We start from the raw sequence: 19417 nt of genomic DNA on the forward strand, positions 1-19417 counted from the left end.
GAGCCATGATACAGCATCACTTCCACAAATAAGGATTAGGAATGGCATTGCAGAGAATATGTCTTAGATCAATAAAATCCTTATTAGTAAGAATTGGGATGTAGAAGTAGCTTTGGTATTATAGAACCTTTACTGGTATTTTGGAAGTGGAGTCTTTGTACTATTTAAGGTCTGAATGATGTATCCTTTCTAGTGGAATTTTAAGCGTAAAAGGTTGAAACCAGAACACTTAAGAAGTCCCTTAAAACCAGAAATCATATTCTATTGGTGGGAATTTTGAGAATTATTGCTGGAATTCTTCAGAGAATGTTCAGGAAGCTGGTGTTGTTTGGGGAAATAGGGTAAATGGAAAGGAAAAGATCCCAAGTACTTCAAGCTGGCCTGTCTAAGGAGGTAATTGAAGGTAATTAAAATATATATATATATATATATATATATATATATTTTTTTTTTTTTTTTTTTTTTGAGACGGAGTTTCGCTCTTGTTGCCCAGACTGGAGTGCAATGGCATGATCTCTGCTCACCGCAACCTCTGCCTCCTGGGTTCAAGCCATTCTCCTGCCTCAGCCTCCCGAGTAGCTGGGAATGCAGGCATGTGCTACCACGACTGGCTAATTTTGTATTTTTAGTAGAGACGGGGTTTCTACATGTTGGTCAGGCTGGTCTCGAACTCTTGACCTCAGGTGATCTGCCTGCCTCAGCCTCCCAAAGTGCTGGGATTACAGGAGTGAGCCACCGCGCCCAGCCGGTAATTAAAATATTTTACCCTCAAAATATATTTCTTTGACGTATTTTGAAATGGCTGCCACTTCACCATCCTGACAAAAGTGGCCTTGCAAAGCTGTCTTAAGTGGGGAAAATTTGTATCCGTATAGAATCTCCATTAATGCAGTCATACCCCTCCCCTTTCTCTTTGTTTCCCCAGATCCAGGAGAGACTGAGAGCAGGACACTTTTAAAAGTCTCTCTGAGGGAGGCTCCTCTACATAACCAGGCCACTTTTGCTGGCCAAACCTCTTCCCTGCTCTGCTTTACCAGAATCTAAGCCCCCATTCTTTCTGTAACCTCAAGATATTATATAAGTTTCTGAAACTATTGAGAAGTTGGCTTTTCATTCTGAAGGCTCCTGTGTATGCACATTAAGTAAATTTGTAGCCTTTTCTCTATTAGTCAATCTACCTCTTGTCAATTATTTTTAACAAAACTTTAAGGGGCCAAGGGCCAATGACTGCCACATCGTATATATTATATATTTTAACCCCAGAATTTGAGTTCAGAGTGGACAAATATTTATTTTAAATTTAACATTTTCTTCTTTTTTTTTTTTTTCTTTTTTGGGACAGAGTTTCGCTCTTATTGCCCAGGCTGGAGTACAATGGCACGATCTCGGCTCACCGCAACCTCTGCCTCCCAGGTTCAAATGATTCTCCTGCCTCAGCCTCGCGAGTAGCTGGGATTACAGGCGCGCACCACCATGCCCGGCTAATTTTGTATTTTTAGTAGAGACGGGGTTTCTCCATGTTGGTCAGGCTGGTCTCAAACTCCCGACCTCAGATGATCCGCCTGCCTCAGCCTCCCAAAGTGCTGGGATTACAGGCGTGAGCCACCGTGTCCGGCCAAAGTTAACATTTTCAAACCTCTGTCACATATGTTGGATTCTAATAACAACCCTGTAGAGGTAGCAAGAACAGATGAGGAGGTAGCCTTAGAAAAATTAGGTGTCTTACTCTGTAAGCTAGTAAACAGTATATTCAAAACTAGCATCTAGATTTTTTAAAGTTTCATAATCTATTTCTGGCTTTTATTTTAATGCCAGGTCCCTAAGTAGAGTTTTCCTTTATAGAATGAAAATAATACCTGTTAGAACACCTTGTCTTGTGTAACCAGGTCTGCTGTAACCTGCAAGAACCAAGAAGCTGGACTGGATGTGAAAGATAATTTAGTATAATTCACGTGTTATATTAAGAACAAAATTGTCTCTAGGAACAGTCCATGGTTATACTGGGGATTATTATTCCAATCAGAGCTCTTAATTTCTGAGCGAAAACAAGATTGTTAAAGATGACAGATAGGAAACTGGATTCAATTTGCAATTATTTTAAATAGCATCCTCAATGTACAAGACACTGTGTTGTATGTCAAAAGAAGATAGCAAATGAATCTGTGACACCCAGGAATTTACCATCTATTTGGAGAGAGAGACTCCACAGATAATTCTGGGCAGGTTGCAAAAAGTGCTAGGTGTGAGTAAAAGGAGAAAGAGATGCAGAGGACACAAGGTAAGGCTGCAGAAGAATAAAATGAAACCCAGAGAGACAGGTCTAGAAAAGACTTAAAGGTAGAAGAGTGGTATGAATAATGTTTATAGGAAACCCTGTGAGGAGGGACCAGGGAATGGAGGGAAAATGAACAAGAATCCTGTTGACTTTCATAGACAATACAGATAATCCCGGGCTGTCTTTATATGTCCTGTTTTTTTGTTCCACATAAATTATTATTTCTTCATTCATTTGCTCTTGTTACTTTTTCTTTTTTCTCATTGCATAACTTTTGGTGATCCATGAACAGTAATCAAAGTTGCCTATCAAAAGGAGGTTTCAGTCTATTTTGAATATACATTAAATGAAAAGAAAACTAAACTTGGAAAGTTGGCTTAGGGTCTGGATTTCTAGTTTTTAAAAACTGTTATTATTTTGTTCTTTCATCAAACAAAAGTAAACAGTTACATTTTACAGGTCTTTTTTGTCTGTTTTTGTGTTTTGAGACAGAGTCTCTCTCTGTCACCCAGGCTGGAGTGCAGTGGCGCGATCTCAGCTTACTGGAACCTCTGCCTCAGCCTCCTGAGTAGCTGGGATTTCAGGCGCCCACCACCATGCCTGGCTAATTTTTGTATTTTTAGTAGAGATGGGGTTTCATCATGTTGGCCAGGCTGGTCTCAAACTCCTAACCTCAAGTTAGGGTCTGCCACAAAGTGCTGGGATTACAGGCGCAAGCCACCACATCCGGCCATATTCTACATATCTATCTGTTCCTTCATGTTTACCAGTGTGTGGCAATACACATTGGCCGTTTTTCAGTTCCAAATTTTTTTTTTTTTTTTTTTTTTTGAGACAGAGTTTTGCTGTTTTTGCCCAAGTTGGAGGAAAGTGACACGATCTCAGCTCACCACAACTTCTGCTTCCCGGGATCAAGTGATTCTCCTGCCTCAGCCTCCCGAGTAGCTGGGATTACAGGCATGCGCCACCATGCCCGGCTATTTTTGTATTTTCAGTAGGGACGGGATTTCTCCATGTTGGTCAGGCTGGTCTCAAACTCCCGACCTCAGGTGACCCGCCTACCTTGGCTTCCCAGAGTGCTGGGATTTACAGGTGTGAGCCACCACACCTGGCCTCCAGCATTTCTTAATAGGCTGAGGCTCTGAAGGTTAATTCGTGATTTGAAAATTGTGGCTGCAGTGGCTCACACCTGTTATCCCAGCACTTTGGGAGGCCAAGGCGGGTGGATCACGAGGTCAGAAGTTCAAGACCAGCCTGGCCAACATAAGTGAAACCCTGTCTCTACTAAAAATACAAAAATTAGCCGGGCATGGTGGCATGCACCTGTAATCCCAGCTACCCGAGAGGCTGAGGCAGGAGAATCGCTTGAACCTGGGAGGCGGAGGTTGTGGTGAGCTGAGATCGCGCCACTGCACTCCAGCCTGGGCAACAAAGTGAGACTCCGCCTCAAAAAAAAGAAAATTGTGTCACCACATTCCAAGAGTATTAAAATGTCCTAGAGTGGAGTTTTAGTCATTGATAGCTCTTTGTATCACATTATAGTATAAAATAACTGTAAACTGTGGCTTTATTGTTGTTTGTTGCCCACAACCATGGTCTTACTGTCTTTAAAGGTGAAAGCAGTAGAGAGCTTTTATTACTTCCATCAATGCCTCTCCAAGTTCATGAGGACTCCAGTTCATGCTTTGATTTAAAATTGCCTTCCCTAAAGTATTGAATAATTTTTATTTTTTATTTTTCATAAACTACACTTGGTCAGAGGTAAATATTTTGTACCCATTATGAATTATTGGCTGTAAACCCAGTACTTTGGGAGGCCGAGGCTGGAGGATGCCTTGAGCCTAAAAGTGCTAGACCAACTTGGACAACATAGTGAGACCCTGTCACTACAAAAAATAGAAAAAATTAGCTAGGCGTGGTGACGTGCTCCTGTAGTTCTAGCTATTCTGGAGGCTGAGGTGCGAGGATTGCTTAAGCCTGGGAAGTTGAGGCTTCAATGAGCTGTGATTGCACTACTGTATTCCAGCCTGGGCGACAGTGAGACCCTGTCTCAAAAAATAAAATTAAGAATTATTGTAATCTACTTGTCTACTGCATTAAGACAAGGTAGTATAGCCTCTTCATTTACTTTCAAACTTGTAATCTAGGGACACAAGGAAGTGAATTGTGTAATAAGTTCTTATACTCAAGGTACTTAGAATTTGGGGATATTGTTTCCTTAAAAGCATTCTCTAAGTAGCATATGATGTTATCCCATAGTAAAGTTTTATGATCTTGCTATGTTGAGTACAGATGACTTAGAGCCATTGCAGGAAAATAGGACTTTATGAAACTTCAGCAATGTTGCGTTTCTGTTTTGTACACCAAGGGTGGAGTACTGTGGCTCACTGTTTACGAAAGTACCTCGTCATCACATACATGAAAGTACAACAGGAGCTAAATTATGTTAAAGGTTAAAGTGTAATAACCAGGAAATGAAGGCAGTACCAGAAGAGTTGTAATCATGTAAACTCTTTTATTTCTAGCAAGTAGTAATCTATTTTATGTCAGTCACAAAGGGAAACCCTAAGAAGATAGAGGAGAAATTTAACTTCCTTCAAACAGATTTTCCAGATGTTGATAGGTTTAATTATACAATACAAAAAGTTGTGTTACTGGCCGGGCGCAGTGGCTCACGCTTTTAATCCTATCACTTTGGGAGGCTGAGGCAGGGATCACTTGAGGTCAGGAGTTCGAGACCAGCCAGGCCAACATGGTGAAACCCTGTCTCTACTACAAATACAAAAATTAGCCAGGTGTAGTGGCGCGTGGCTATAATCCCAGCTACTCAGGAGGCTGAGGCACGATAATCACTTGAACCCGGAAAGTGGAGGTTGCAGTGAGCCGAGATTGCACCATTGCACTCCAGCATGGGGGACAAGAGTGAAACTCCGTCTCATAAAAAAAAAAAAAAAAAGGTTGTGTTACTATGACAACAGTGTCATAAAAAAATGTTAAGCGTTTTTTGTTTTTTAACTGGGGTTGTGGAAGGGATGATACAGTGATTACTAGTATAATTTGATGCTACTGTTTTTGTTCAGGACTTTTAGTACCCATTATAAAAAATGAGACTCAGAGAAGTTAAAAGTGACTTTCAGAGATTACATTATTACCGGGGGATCCTTGCTCCCAGAGCTCCCAAGATGGTGGCAGGCCGCTTCCAAGATGGTGGTGAGAGGTGACGGCGTGCTGGCAGTCCTCACAGCCCTCCCTCACTCTCGGCGCCTCCTCTGCCTGGGCTCCCACTTTGGTGGCACTTGAGGAACCCTTCAGCCCACCGCTGCACTGTGGTAGCTCCTTTCTGGGCTGGCCAAGGCCGGAGCCAGCTCCCTCAGCTTGCAGGGAGGTGTGGAGGGAGAGGCGCCAGCGGGAACCGGGGCGGCGCCCGGCGCTTGCGGGGCCACCTGGAGTTCCGGGTGGGCGTGGGCTTGGCGGGCCCTGCACTCGGAGCAGGTGGCCGGCCCTGCGGCCCCGGGCAATGAGGGGCTTAGCACCCGGGCCAGCAGCTGCAGCGGGTGTACTGGGTCCCCCAGCAGTGCCAGCCCACTGGCACTGCGCTTAATTTCTCGCCCGGCCTTAGCTGTCTTCCTGCGGGGCAGAGCTTGGGACCTGCAGCCCGCCATGCCTGAGCCTCCCACCCCCTCCGTGGGCTCCTGGGTGGCCGGAGACTCCCCGACGAGCGCCACCCCCTGCTCCACAGAACCCAGTCCCATTGACCACCCAAGGGCTGAGGAGTGCGGGTGCACGCCGTGGGACTGGCAGACAGCTCCACCTGCAGCCCCCGTGAGGGATCCACTGGGTGAAGCCAGCTGGGCTCCTGAGTCTGGTGGGGATGTGGAAAACCTTTATGTCTAGCTCAGGGATTGTAAATACACCAATCGTCACTCTGTATGTAGCTCAAGGTTTGTAAACACACCAATCAGCACCCTGTGTCTAGCTCAGGGTTTGTGAATGCACCAATTGACACTCTGTATCTAGCTACTCTGGTGGGGCTTTGGAGAACCTTTGTGTGGACACTCTGTATCTAGCTAATCTGGTGGGGACAAGCTGGTGGGAACGTGGAGAACCTTTGTGTCTAGCTCAGGGATTGTAAATGCACCAATCAGCACCCTATCAACACAGACCACTTGGCTCTACCAATAAGCAGGATGTGGGTGGGGCCAGAGAAGACAATAAAAGCAGGGTGCCCCCAGCCAGCAGTGGCAACCCACTTGGGTCCCCTTCCACACTGTGGAAGCTTTGTTCTTTGCAATTAAATCTTGCTACTGCTCACTCTTTGGGTCCACACTGCCTTTATGAGCTGTAACACTCACTGCGAAGGTCTGCAGCTTCACTCCTGGAGCCAGCAAGACCACAGGCCCACCGGGAGGAAAAAACAACTCCAGATGCGCCGTCTTAAGAGCTGTAACACTCACCGTGAAGGTCTGCAGCTTCACTCCTGAGCCAGCAAGACCACGAACCCACCAGAAGGAAGAAACTCCGAGCACATCTGAACATCAGAAGGAACAAACTCCAGACACGCTGCCTTTAAGAACTGTAACACTCACCGTGAGGGTCCACGGCTTCATTCTTGAAGTCAGTGAGACCAAGAACCCACCAATTCCGGACACAGTGGCAAGCCTTGTGTTCTCTGACCTGGGGTTCTTGGCCTCACGGATTCATTCCAAAGAATGGAATCTTGGGCCATGCGGTGAGTGTTATAGCTCTATTAGAAGCTGTGGGTCACGGAAGAGAACTGTGGAACCCAGTGACTAGTGTTCAGCTCAATTAGTACGAACCCAGGCACTTAGCCGTGCAGGAACAATGGCAAGCCTTTAGTCCAGTCAGGAGTGGCAATGGGCGCCTGGCAAGATCAGGAGCACAGCGGACACCCTGCTGGATCCAGAGGGATGGAAGTCAGTGGTGGGTCTGTGACGGCAGCAAACAGCAGTGATGAACAAATGAGCGAAAGCTCAGCTCGAGCGGTAACAAACACAGACCAGAAAAGAGTGCAGTTGCAAGATTTAATAGAGTGAAAACAGAGCTCCTATACAAAGGGAGGGGACCCAAAGTGGGTAGCCATTGCCGGCTTGAATGCCTGGGTGTATATCCCAATCATTGTCCCTCCCGCTGTGCTCTCAGGCAATAGATGACTGGCTATTTCTTTACCTCCTGTTTTTGCCTAATTAGCATTTTAGTGAGCTCTCTTTACTACCTGATTGGTCAGGTGTGAGCTAAGTTGCAAGCCCGATGTTTAAAGGTGGATGCGGTCACCTTCCCAGTTTGGCTTAGGAATTCTTAGTCAGCCTAGGAAATCCAGCTAGTCCTGTCTCTCAGTATGACAAGGACGTGTCAAGGGTGGGCTAGAATCAAAGTCTCCAGTTTCCCAAACTAGTGTTCTTTTCCTGCTATTTTATTGCCAGTGCTCAAGTGATCTTCCCACCTCAGCCTCTGAGTAGCTGGGACTACTACACTCTGGTAGGTGGTGTGCACCCCCATGCCTGGCTAATTTTTGTTTTTTGTAGAGATGGGGTCTCTCTATGTTGCCAAGGCTGTTCTCTAACTCCTGGGCTCAAGCAATTCTCCTGCCTGGGCCTCCCAAGGTGCTGGGGTTACAGGCATGAGCCACTGTGCCCACCCAATAGTAGTATTTTTAAGAAGTGTATTGTCTCCTTTATCAAGAAACATGTCAACAGTGGTGACCTGTGTTTTTATTTGACCATAGTTTCCATTAAAATGATTAGTTGTGGTATAAGTATGGTCAGAATTGTTTGAGTGATTGTTTCTGGGAATTGTGTGTGTTAAAGTGAACTAAAGATAGCCTGATAAGGACTCCCTATTTCTATATTTGAGTCCTTGTGGATGAACTGCAACCTAATTTAATAGGTAGACAAGACTGAAAACCTAAGTTTAACTAACAGGAGTATGTGCCTGTAACAATAGCTGAGCCTTGGCCAATCTCAGCAGCCATACTTCAACCATTCATACACTGCTGAGTGTTCAAACTGTGTTCAAATAAGGCAAATGCTAACCTGTAACCAATCCAGCTGTTTCTGTACCTCCCTTCCTATTTCTGTACTGCACTTTACTTTTTTTGTCTATAAATTTGTTCTGACCATGAGGCATGCCTGGAGTCTCTCTGAATCTGCTGTGATTCTGGGGGCTGCCTGATTCGTGAATCATTCATTGCTCAATTAAACTCCTTTAAATGTAATTCAGCTGAATTTTTCTTTTAACATGTATTCCATAAAGAAATGAAAAGGCAAAACTATCATCATTTTGACATTTCTGAAGTTTTCTTAGCAATGGACTCATACAATATAGCCATTTTTCAGGGAAATTTGGAAAAAATTATATTTAGGAGAATTTAAAATTTTTCCTTACCATTGTAGGGAGGTTTGAATTTTTCCCCTGAAGGTTTGGTAATTTGAATCTATAAAACAAACATAATACATAGATTAACAAGAGAAAAGGGTGTACAAATTTTATTGTGTGCATATGTGTGCACAGGAGTCATGACTATAAAAAAAAACCCAAAGGCAAGATGGTTAATGCTTTTGTATCATCTTGAGGTTACAGAAAGAATGGGGGGCTCAGATTGTGGCAAAGCAGGATATTGTGGAAAGACAGTTATGAGTGGGGGAGAAGAGGAGAAACCTGGGCAAAGGCAGTCTTGTTATGCAGATAAAACCTCACAGGTGGTAGCCCCGCAGGGCCTCTGGTAAATGTTTCTGTCAGACCTTTAAAGTTTTAGAGCTGAGTTGATCTTTCCTAGATCCAGACAAGGGCGGGCTTCAGAGAAAGCCTGTTTATATCTGTTGTTTACTTCACTTTATTTCCTCTGCAGATGCAAATCATCCTCACAAAAGACAGCTTTGCTGGCTGTTTGTAAGATGTTCAAAATACTTAATAAGTTTTGTGCCAAACTGGCTTGTTTTTTCGTTCTTTTAAGAGTGTGTTTTGAAGAGGAGACATTTTTTATTCTGAAGAGGGTCCATCTAACAAATTATTCTTTCTAGATCATGGTGGTGTTGTTGTAGATAAGATGTCTTTGCCTAGCTGAGGGTTCTTCTTCTAGAAGTTGTATAATTCTTGATTTTATATTTGAATTTATGTTCTATTTCTTGTTAATTTTAGGGATAGTCAGTTTTTCCAGCATTGTTGAAAAGACTGTCTTTTCTCTATTCGGTTACCTTTCTACTGTCTTGAAAATCAGTTGGTCATATATGTATGTGGTCTGTTTCTGGTCTTTATTCCACTGATCTGTGTGTCTGTCCTTTCGCCAGTACTACACTACCTTGATCACTACCTTGTGATAAGTCTTGAAATCACATAGCGAGAATTCTCCAACCTCATTTTTCATTTTCATAACTTTTCTGGCTGTTATAATTTCTTTGCTTTTTCTTATAAAAAGTAATTAATCATTGCTAGAAACATAAAAATACAGTTTACGTTTGTTTACTGATTTTATTGTGATATTGTGATTTTATTAAACTCACTGTTTATGTCCAGTACGTTTTAAAAAATAGGTTAATTGGTGTTTTCTATATAGATAATGATTTTTTCTTCTAAATAAAGACACTTATTTCTTCTTTCCAATCTCTATGACCTGTCTTTTTTTTTTTTTTTTTTTTTTGGCTGCTATTGCACTGCCTAGGACCTCCAATATCATGCTGAAAAGGAGTGGTGAGAGCAGATATTCTTGCCCTGTTTCTGATCTTATGGGGAAGGTATTCAGTCTTTCATCATTAAGTAGGAAATTAGCTGTAGTTTGTTTGTAGTTTTCTGTTTTTAGGTTGAGAATGTTTCCTTCAGTTCATAGTTTACTGAGAGTTGTTATAAACGGATGTTATATTTTTGTAAAGCTTTTTTCACATCTATTAACATCATCATATGGTTTTTCTTAGAACATTGCTTTAGTGAATCATATTTATTGGCTTTGAATATATTGAATTAGCCTTGTATTCCCAGGATAAATCCATTTGGTGCATATATATATAGAGAGAGAGAGAGCGCGCGCATGCAAGAGAATGAGCATGCAAGAGAGTGAGCAAGCATGTGTGTAAGATGTTTATATATTGCTGGATTTGATTTGCTAACATTTTGTCATGGATTTTTACATCTTTGTTCGTTAGAAATACTCATCTGTCATTTTCTTGTTTGCTTTTTTTTGTCTTGATATTAGAGCCTTATCAAATGAGTTGAAAAATATTTCTTCCTATTTGTTTTTCTGGAAGGATTTGTATATGATCAGTATTATTTCTTAAATATTTGATAGAATTTACCAGTAAAGCCATTTGGGCCTGGAGTTTTCCTTAAAAAAAAAAAATTAGGAGAGTTTTTTTAGAGTTATGATTAAATCTTTCTTTAATGGATAAAGGAGTATTTATTTCTTCTTCAGTGAGTTTTGATATTCTTTCTTTGCAAAAATTTGGCCATTTCTACAGAGTTGTTGGGCTTATATGCATAGAGTTAATACTAAAATTTTCCCATTATTCTTTGTTTTTTGAGACAGAGTCTTGCTTTGTCGTTTGTTAGAAATAAATTTTTGGTGCCGCAAAAGAAATAGCACTCAAACATAAATTTTCTCGGCAAGGCAATTTTACTTCTATAGAAGGGTGTGTCTCGCGGATGGAGCAATGGCAAGAGTACACCTGAACAAAGGAGGGGAAGGGATTCTTATCCCTGACACAGGTAGTCTCTACTGCTGTGTCGTTCCCCTATCAGCTAGGGTTGGACCACACAATCTAAGCTAATTCCGACTGGCTATTTTAAACAGAGCAGGGGTATGAGCCAGAGTGGCGGGGTGAGTAGTTTCGGCAGGAAAGACGGTTATGGAACAGGTGACTAAAGGTGACTCAGGTCAGAGCAGGTGACCAGGGGTTACTCAGGACAGAGCAGGTGACCAGGGGAACAGTTGTGAACTACTGATTAGAACTGGCGGGAATGTTGTTTACTGAAACTAGGGGCAAAGAGATGAAGAGAACAAGAAAGTTAAACTTTAAAATGGAGAACAAAGAACTGAACATACTGACATACTGATTCTTTGAAGAGAAACTTAGAACTCACTGTATTTAGCACCCAGGCTGGAGTGCAGTGGCGCAATCTCGGCTCACTGCAACCTCTGCCTCCCAGGTTCAAGTGATTCTCCTGTCTCAGCCTCCCAAGTAGCTGGGATTACACCACCATACCCAGCTAATTTTTTGTATTTTTAGTAGAGATGTGGTTTCACTATGTTGGCTGGGCTGGTCTCGATCTCCTGGCCTCAAGTGATCCACCTGCCTCAGCCTCCCAAAGTGCTGGGAGTACCAGCATGAGCCACTGCACCCAGCCTCTTATTATTCTTTCAATGTCTGTTAGATCTATAGTGCTGTACCATCTTTTATTCCTGATGTTTCAGTATATGTGTTTATGAATTATATTGATCTTTTCAAAGAGCCTGCTTTTGGCTGCATTGATTTTATTTTTCTGTTTTCAATATCATTGATTTCTGTTCTTATTACAGCACCCCTTTGTTTGCTTTGAGTTTAATTTACTGTTCTATTTTCTAAAGCTAAAGTTCAGATAACTTTTTTGTTTAATATAATTTGTAATCATGTATTAAAATAAATTTCCCAAGGACTTCTTTAGCTCCGTTTTGTAAATTTTGATGTATTTTCATTGTCATTCAGTCAAAATATTTTCTTTTTGCATGTGTGAATTCCTCTTTGATCTGTGGGTTATTTAGAAGTGTTTTGTTTATTTTCTAAATATTTGAGCATTTTCTAAATATTTTCTGTTATTGATTTTTTGTTAATTTCACTGTGGCAAGATGATATATACTTTATATAAATTTCAGGGCTTTTTCTTTTTTTTTTTTCATACAAAGTTTCACTCTTGTCACCCAGGCTGGAGTGCAATGGTGCAATCTCAGCTCACTGCAACCTCCGCCTCTTGGATTCAAGCAATTCTCCTGCCTCAGCCTCTCAAGTAGCTGAGATTACAGATGTGCTCCCCCATGCCCAGCTAATTTTTTTTGTATTATTAGTAGGGACGGGGTTTCACCATGTTGGCCAGGCTAGTCTCAAACTCCTGACCTCAGGTGATCCACCCACCTCGCCCTCCCAAAGTGCTGGGATTATACGCGTGAGCCACGGCACCCAGCCAGTTTTTTCTTTTTTAAAATATGTTGAGGTTGGTTTTATGGCCCAGAATATGGTCTGTCTTAGAGAATGTTCCATGTATACTTGAAGACAATGTATTGCTCTTGTATGGAGTATTATAAAATTGTCATTTTGGCTGATAATGTTCATACAGAATAAGTACCTCACAATCCTTATAATTATATACTTTCAATTCCTCCTGGCCAATTTTGTGTTATTGTTGTCATATATTTTACTTTTACATATTCTATAAATCCATAATGTATTTCCACTATTTTGCCTGTAGACTCTCAATTCTATTCTGATGACCTATATATGTCTATTCTTATGTCAGTACTACACAGTCTGGGTTCCTGTAGGTTTGTAGTGTGTTTTGAAATCAATATATGTGAATCCTCACATTTTATTGTTCCTTTTCAAGATTGTTTTGGCTATCCTGGGTCCCTAGAATTTCTGTATGAACTTCAGGATTAACTTGTCAATTTCTGCAAAACAGCCAGCTGGAATTTTAATACAGAGTTCATTGAATCTGTAGATCAGTTTGGGGAGTATTGCTATCTTCTCAATATTCTCAATATTAAGTCTTTTTTTTTTTTTTGAGACGGAGTCCCACTCTTGCCCAGGCTGAAGTAGTGTGGCACATCTCCCAGGCATGCCACCACACCCAGCCCAGCTAAATTTGTGTATTTTTAGTAGAGATGGGGTTTCACCATGTTGGCCAGACTGGTCTCGAACTCCTGATCTCAGGTGATCTGCCCGCCTCGGCCTCCCAAACTAGTGGGATTACAGGCCTGAGCACTACTCCCGGCCTATAATATTAAGTCTTTTCATATAAAATATGGTATGTCTTTCCATATAGTTAGGTCTTTAGTTTCTTTCAGTGATGTTTTATAATTTTCAGTGTATTGGTCTTGCATTTCTTTTATTGGATTTATTCCTTTATTCTTTGGTAGATTGTTTATTGGTAGTATATAGAAATACAGTTGAGTTTTGTATATTGATCTTGTTTTAACACATTTTTAATGACACTTTAAAAAAATTTTAAGAGTGGATAAATATCCAGCAATTTTATTCTGCAGCTGTAAACTGTTATCTAGAAATGTGATATAATTAATTTAGAGTGACATAAGATAAACACCTGAAATTGAAATCTAGGAATTTTGATTGTTAGGCTTTTTAACTATACATTTAGACACATCTTATTTTATCAAATAAGTCTGAAATAAATATAAATAAGTTAACATTTTATTTTTTATTTTAGTGTTAAATGTTTACAAAAGACAGTGAAGGATTCTTATCACATAATGTGTAGGCCATGTGCCTGTGAACTTGAAGTTTGTGCAAAATGTGGAAAGAAAGAAGACATTGTTATTCCGTGAGTGTTTCCTTTTATGTTTGAATTTTACTCTTATTGATTGATACATGAATTTCTTTTAAGAGATGATCCTTGCCAGGCGCAGTGGCTCACGCCTGTAATCCCAGTACTTTGGGAGGCCGAGGCGGGTGGATCACGAAGTCAGGAGTTCAAGACCAGACTGGCCAAGATGGTGAAACCCCATCTCTACTAAAAATACAAAAAAATTAGCCGGGCACAGTGGCAGGCACCTGTAATCCCAATTACTCGGCAGGCTGAGACAGGAGAATCGCTTGAACTTGGGGGGCAGAGGTTGCAGTGAGCTGAGATCGTGCCACAGCACTCCAGCCTGGGTGACATAGTGGGACTCCGTTTCAAAAAAAAAAAAAAAAAAGAGATGATCCATGATCCATAACTCTTAGACTTAAGTTGTATGTCAAACTAATATAGACTTTTAAAATTATTTTTCTATCATTACAATAAAAGTGAAACTATATTTTTAAGAAAATAAAATATTTATGTGTGAGATTCATATTCATTACAAAAGAATTACACATTATTTAACAACTTTTAATAGACATCATGTATTAATTTATTTGCGCCTACTTTAGTGACAATAGTATTATAATTGGTTGGATCTCAAGTTAGCGTTCAATGATTTTTTTTTTTTTGAGACGGAGTTTCGCTCTTGTCCAGGCTAGAGTGCAATGGCACGATCTTGGCTCACTGCAACCTCTGCCTCCCAAGTTCAAGTGATTCTCCTGCCTCAGTCTCCCAAGTAGTTGGGATTACAGGCTTGTACCACCACGCCCAGCTAATTTTGTATTTTTAGTAGAGATGGGGTTTCGTCACATTGGCTAGGCTGGTTTCGAACCCCTGACCTCAGGTGATCCTCCTGCCTTGGTCTCCCAAAGTGCTGGAATTACATGCATGAGCCACCACTCCCAGGTGGATCTTTTTCTTTATACTTACTTCATTAGGTTTCTGTTATTCAAGAAATGTAGTGGTAAAAGTCTTTTCAATCTACATGGTTAAATAATGAAAGCCTGGGAAATAAATAGAAATTTTTTCTTTCATCTTTAGGTTGAATAAAGAAACAGAAAAAATAGAACATACTGAAAATAATCTAAGTTCCAACCATAGAAGAAGCTGCAGAAGAAATGAAGAAAGTGATGATGATTTAGATTTTGATATTGATTTAGAAGACACAGGAGGAGACCATCAAATGAATTAATATCACTGTATTAAAAGTCGGCCGGGCACAGTGGCTCACGCCTGTAATCCCAACACTTTGGGAGGCCAAGGCGGGTGGATCACCTGAGGTCAGGAGTTCGAGACCAGCCTGGCCAACATGGTGAAACCCCGTCTCTACTAAAAATACAAAAAATTAGCTGGGCGTAGTGGCTCATGCCTGTAATCCCAGCTACTCGGGAGGCTGAGGCAGGAGAATTGCTTGAACCCTGGAGGCGGAGGTTGAAGTGAGCTGAATTTGTGCCATTACGCTCCAGCCTGGGTGACAGAGCGAGAGTCTGTCTCAAAAAAAATAAAAAGTCAATTTAAGAATGTGAAATTCTGACTACCTTTTTGCTTTGAGTATTTTCCAAAAGATATTTGAAATCCTAATTAGGAAATCAGAAAAAGCTATGGAAAAAGACAAATTTCATACATGAACAATATAAATTGTGTATATTACTTAATATCAAACTAAACAAGATTCAGAATTGATGGTTGTATAAGAACTAGCTCATGTAAAAATAAGATGACATTATTACATTGCCTCAAAAATTGGTCCTCAGTAAGTGCCTTTTGATAAATGATCTCAAATAAATGACTCATAGCAAAAGCCCTGTCACTTATGTTTAATTGTTACAAAGTAAAAGCAATTTTTTCAAAATAATGTTTAACAAGCATATAGCAATTCTGCTTTGTATTTTTATATATTTCATCACATTTTAACTTTTTTCTCTTGTGAAATGTACATACAGAAAACGTGCATATAATTTATACAGTTTGTAATAAGTATGCATTTTTTATAATAAATAATTATAAAGGAAAGTTCATGCATTTACACACCTCGGTGAGGAAACTGCCAGCATCAGGACACCCCAGTGAGGCTCTCCCTCAACAAAAGTTCATCTTTCTTCCCATAGTTGGCACTATTCTGAATTTTGATCATTATTGTCTTAATTTTTTTACTACCCATGTTTGTACTCCTAAACAATACAAATTAGCTTGGTCTGGGTTTTTTGTTTTGCTTTTTTTTTTTTTTAGCTCTTTTATCTTTTAATTTTTTTATTATGTTTTTTTTTTTAATTTTATTTATTTTATTAATTTTCTGAGACAGAGTTTCACTCTTGTTGCATAGGCTGGAGTGAAATGGCGCGATCTCGGCTCACTGCAACCCCCACCTCCTGGGTTCAAGCAATTCTCCTGCCTCAGCCTCCCAAGTAGCTGAGATTACAGGTGCCCGCCACCACGCCCAGCTGATCTTTGTCTTTTTAGTAGAGACGGGGTTTCACCATGTTGGCCAGGCTGGTCTTGAACTCCTGACCTCAGGTGATCCACCTGCCTCGGCCTCCCACAGTGCTGGGATTACAGGTGTGAGCCACCATGCCAGGCCATATTTTTTATTTTTTATTTTACTTTTTTTTTTTTTGAGGTGGAGTCTCGCTCTATTGCCCAGGTAGAGTGCAGTGGCATGATCTCGGTTCACTGCAGCCTCCACCTCCCGGGTTCAAGTGATTCTTCTGCCTTAGCCTCCCTAGTAGCGGGGACTGCAGGCCTGTGCCACCACGCCTGGGTAATTTTTGTATTTTTAGTAGAGACGAGGTTTCACCATGTTGGCCAGGTGGTCTCAAACTCCTGGCCTCAAGCAATCCACCCACCTTGGCCTCCCGAAGTGCTGGAATTACAGATATGAGCCTCCACATCTGGCCCATAGTTTGTTTTTTCTAACGTTGAGAGACATTTGAGTTATCTCAAAATTTTCCTGTTACAACAATACTAGCATGAGCATTGTTACATGTGTCTCTTGGTAGACCTGTGCATTTCTGTTAGGTATGTATCTAGCAGTGGTAGAGGGAATCAGGTCGATGCATCTTCACTTTTACTATGTAAAACAAAACTTTTCCAGAGAGATTTTATCCCCTTGTTCATAGAAATGGATTAGAATTTCAGCGCTCTGCATCCTTTCTAACACTTGGTATCAGACTTTTAAATTTCTGCCAGTTGATTATGTGTGCAATAGTATCTCTTTGTCTTAATAATTGTATTTCTAATTACAAATAAGCTTGAGCCCCTTTTTGTGTTTATTGGCTATTTCACTTTCGATAGTAGGTGATATTAGGGAATAATTTAAGTGGAATGTTATTTTAGAAATCATACTGAAATACTTAAGGATGTAATACTAATTTACTGTAAAATATTTCAGCATAAAAAAAGTGCAGACATAGATTACATGTCAGTGACATCAGAAAATATTACCTGGGAATACATCAAAAAATATTCAAGAACTCTGTCAACAAAAATATAAAATCTTATCAAGACATTAAAGAAAGTGGAGGCTGGGTAAGTTGGCTCATGCCTATAATCCCAGCACTTTGGGAGGCCAAGGCAGGCAGATCACCTGAGGTCAGGAGTTTGAGACCAACCTGCCCAACATGGTGAAACCCCAGCTCTACTAAAAATAACAAAAACTAGCCGGGTGTGGTAGCAGGTGCCTGCAATCGCAGCTACTCGGGAGGCTGAGGCAGGAGAATCACTTGAACCCGGTAAGCAGAGGTTGCAGTGAGCCAAGATCGCGCCATTGCACTCCAGCCTGGATGACAAGAGCAAGACTCCATCTCAAAAAAAAAAAAAAAGCGGAGACAAAAATGAATAGAAATAGAAATACTGTCTTCACAATTTGAAAGTCTCAGTATTCCAAACATATAGCCTGACTGAAAGAAATGTTCTGTCCCGCTGGGTGCGTTGGCTCACGCCTGTAATCCTAGCACTTTTGGAGGCCAAGGCGGACGGATCACCTGAGGTCGGGAGTTCGAGACCAGCATTACCAACACGTAGAAACCCCATCTCTACTAAAAACACAAAATTAGCCAGGCCTGGTGGCGCATCACTGTAATCCCAGCTAGTCCAGAGGTTGAGGCAGGAGAATCACCTGAACCCAAGAGGCAGAGGTTGTGGTGAGCCAAGATAGCGCTATTGCACTCCAGCCTGGGGAACAAGAGTGAAACTCTGTCTCAAAAGAAATAAATTTTCTGCCCATAAATTTGTGTGGCTTTCCTTTTTTGCACATAAACTTATTTTCTGGACTATTTAACTTTTGTGATTAAGGAGCCAGCTTAAGTCTTATTGGACCTACCATAAATTCTTTCCCATGTGAATGAATACTAATTCCTCAGACGACTTTACCAGGAAAAAAATTTAACAAAGAGCATCACCTAGTGACATATATTAATAGCTGCATTTCATTCCTTAGTGCTAAGAAAGATTGTTTTGTATTTTAAGCAGACTTTATTATATTTAGTTCCTTTACATATATTTTTAGGAATTAACCCTTCTAGTCCAAAAGCTGTTTGTATCATAACATACAGAAATGAGATGAAGGCTTTGTTTTAATGAAATGAATCACTTTAATGTAGTGCATTGATTTGTTGCACCTTGATATCTGGCAGGAGGATATCAAGACTGCATTCACATATTCTGAAATATTACAGTGCTTTATTATAGAAGTGCCAAAGCTCTGATCATAAAACTTATATGAGGAGCTTTTAAGAAAATTATTGGCCGGGCACGGTGGCTCATGCCTGTAATCCCGGTACTTTGGGAGGCCGAGGCGGGTGGATCACGAGGTCAGGAGATCGAGACCATCCTGGCTAACGTGGTGAAACCCCGTCTTTACTAAAAATACAAAAAAATTAGCCGGGCGTGGTGGCGGGCGCCTGTAGTCCCAGCTACTCGGGAGGCTGAGGCAGGAGAATGGCATGAACCCGGGAGGCGGAGCTTACAGTGAGCCGAGATCGCGCCACTGCGCTCCAGCCTGGGCGACAGAGCAAGACTCCATCTCAAAAAAAAAAAAAAAAGAAAATTCTTATTCCTGGGATATTGTGGTTCATTTGTTCTGGAATAGAGCCCAGGATTTTTTTTTTTCCAACTCCTCAGGTGATTCTGATCATCAACTGCAACAAATACAATTAGCCGCATGTGGCAAAAAGCCATTCCCATGCCTATTCTCTACATACTAGACTATAGTACCCCCGTTGTCACGTTTTCTCTTTCACAGCCTCTCTTGCAACTAGGAGTATCCAGCATATGAGGGGAATCTGCTGAGACAATCTGGGAAAGACTTACCTCACTGACAAGAAGAAAGCACTTTTCTAACAGGCTGTTTCTGCCTGAATATGATTGTGAGGAAACATGATGTCTAGAGCTTGCAGCCATGATAGGGATACCAAACGAGCTGCAGAGACAGTGATCCAGAGCCCTGACATTGTGAAGCTGCTGAACTAACAAGCCCTGGGCTCACCCACCTCTAGAATTCTTGTAAGATAATTACATGTCCAGAGCTTTTTCAAGCACCCATGTCTGTAGAAAAAAAGTTTTTAAATAAAGTTTCTTTTGTTGTAAAAA

General features: G+C 41.0%; 1 protein-coding gene across 6 annotated transcripts in view; it reads left to right on the forward strand.

Moving 5' to 3' along the window:
* C13H9orf85 (chromosome 13 C9orf85 homolog) overlaps positions 1 to 19417 on the forward strand; it is a 74232-nt gene that overhangs the window by 45761 nt on the left and 9054 nt on the right. For 2 of the 6 annotated variants that reach the window (XR_010123318.1, XM_063649600.1), the window contains one exon: positions 13697 to 13810. The exons of 1 other annotated variant lie outside the window; for it this stretch is intronic. Coding sequence is in view for 3 of the 5 variants with exons in the window: in XM_063649600.1 (XP_063505670.1) it covers positions 13697 to 13810 (114 nt within the window). In the remaining 2 variants the exon portion in view is untranslated. Of the gene's footprint in view, positions 1 to 1342; positions 2969 to 13696; positions 13811 to 14872; positions 15633 to 19070; positions 19389 to 19417 lie in introns of those variants that run through there. 3 more of the 6 variants (XM_054501925.2, XR_010123319.1, XM_054501927.2) reach the window with 3 other exon arrangements.

Source organism: Pongo pygmaeus, chromosome 13 (assembly GCF_028885625.2).
Source record: "Pongo pygmaeus isolate AG05252 chromosome 13, NHGRI_mPonPyg2-v2.0_pri, whole genome shotgun sequence".
Classification (NCBI taxonomy): Eukaryota; Metazoa; Chordata; class Mammalia; order Primates; family Hominidae; genus Pongo; species Pongo pygmaeus.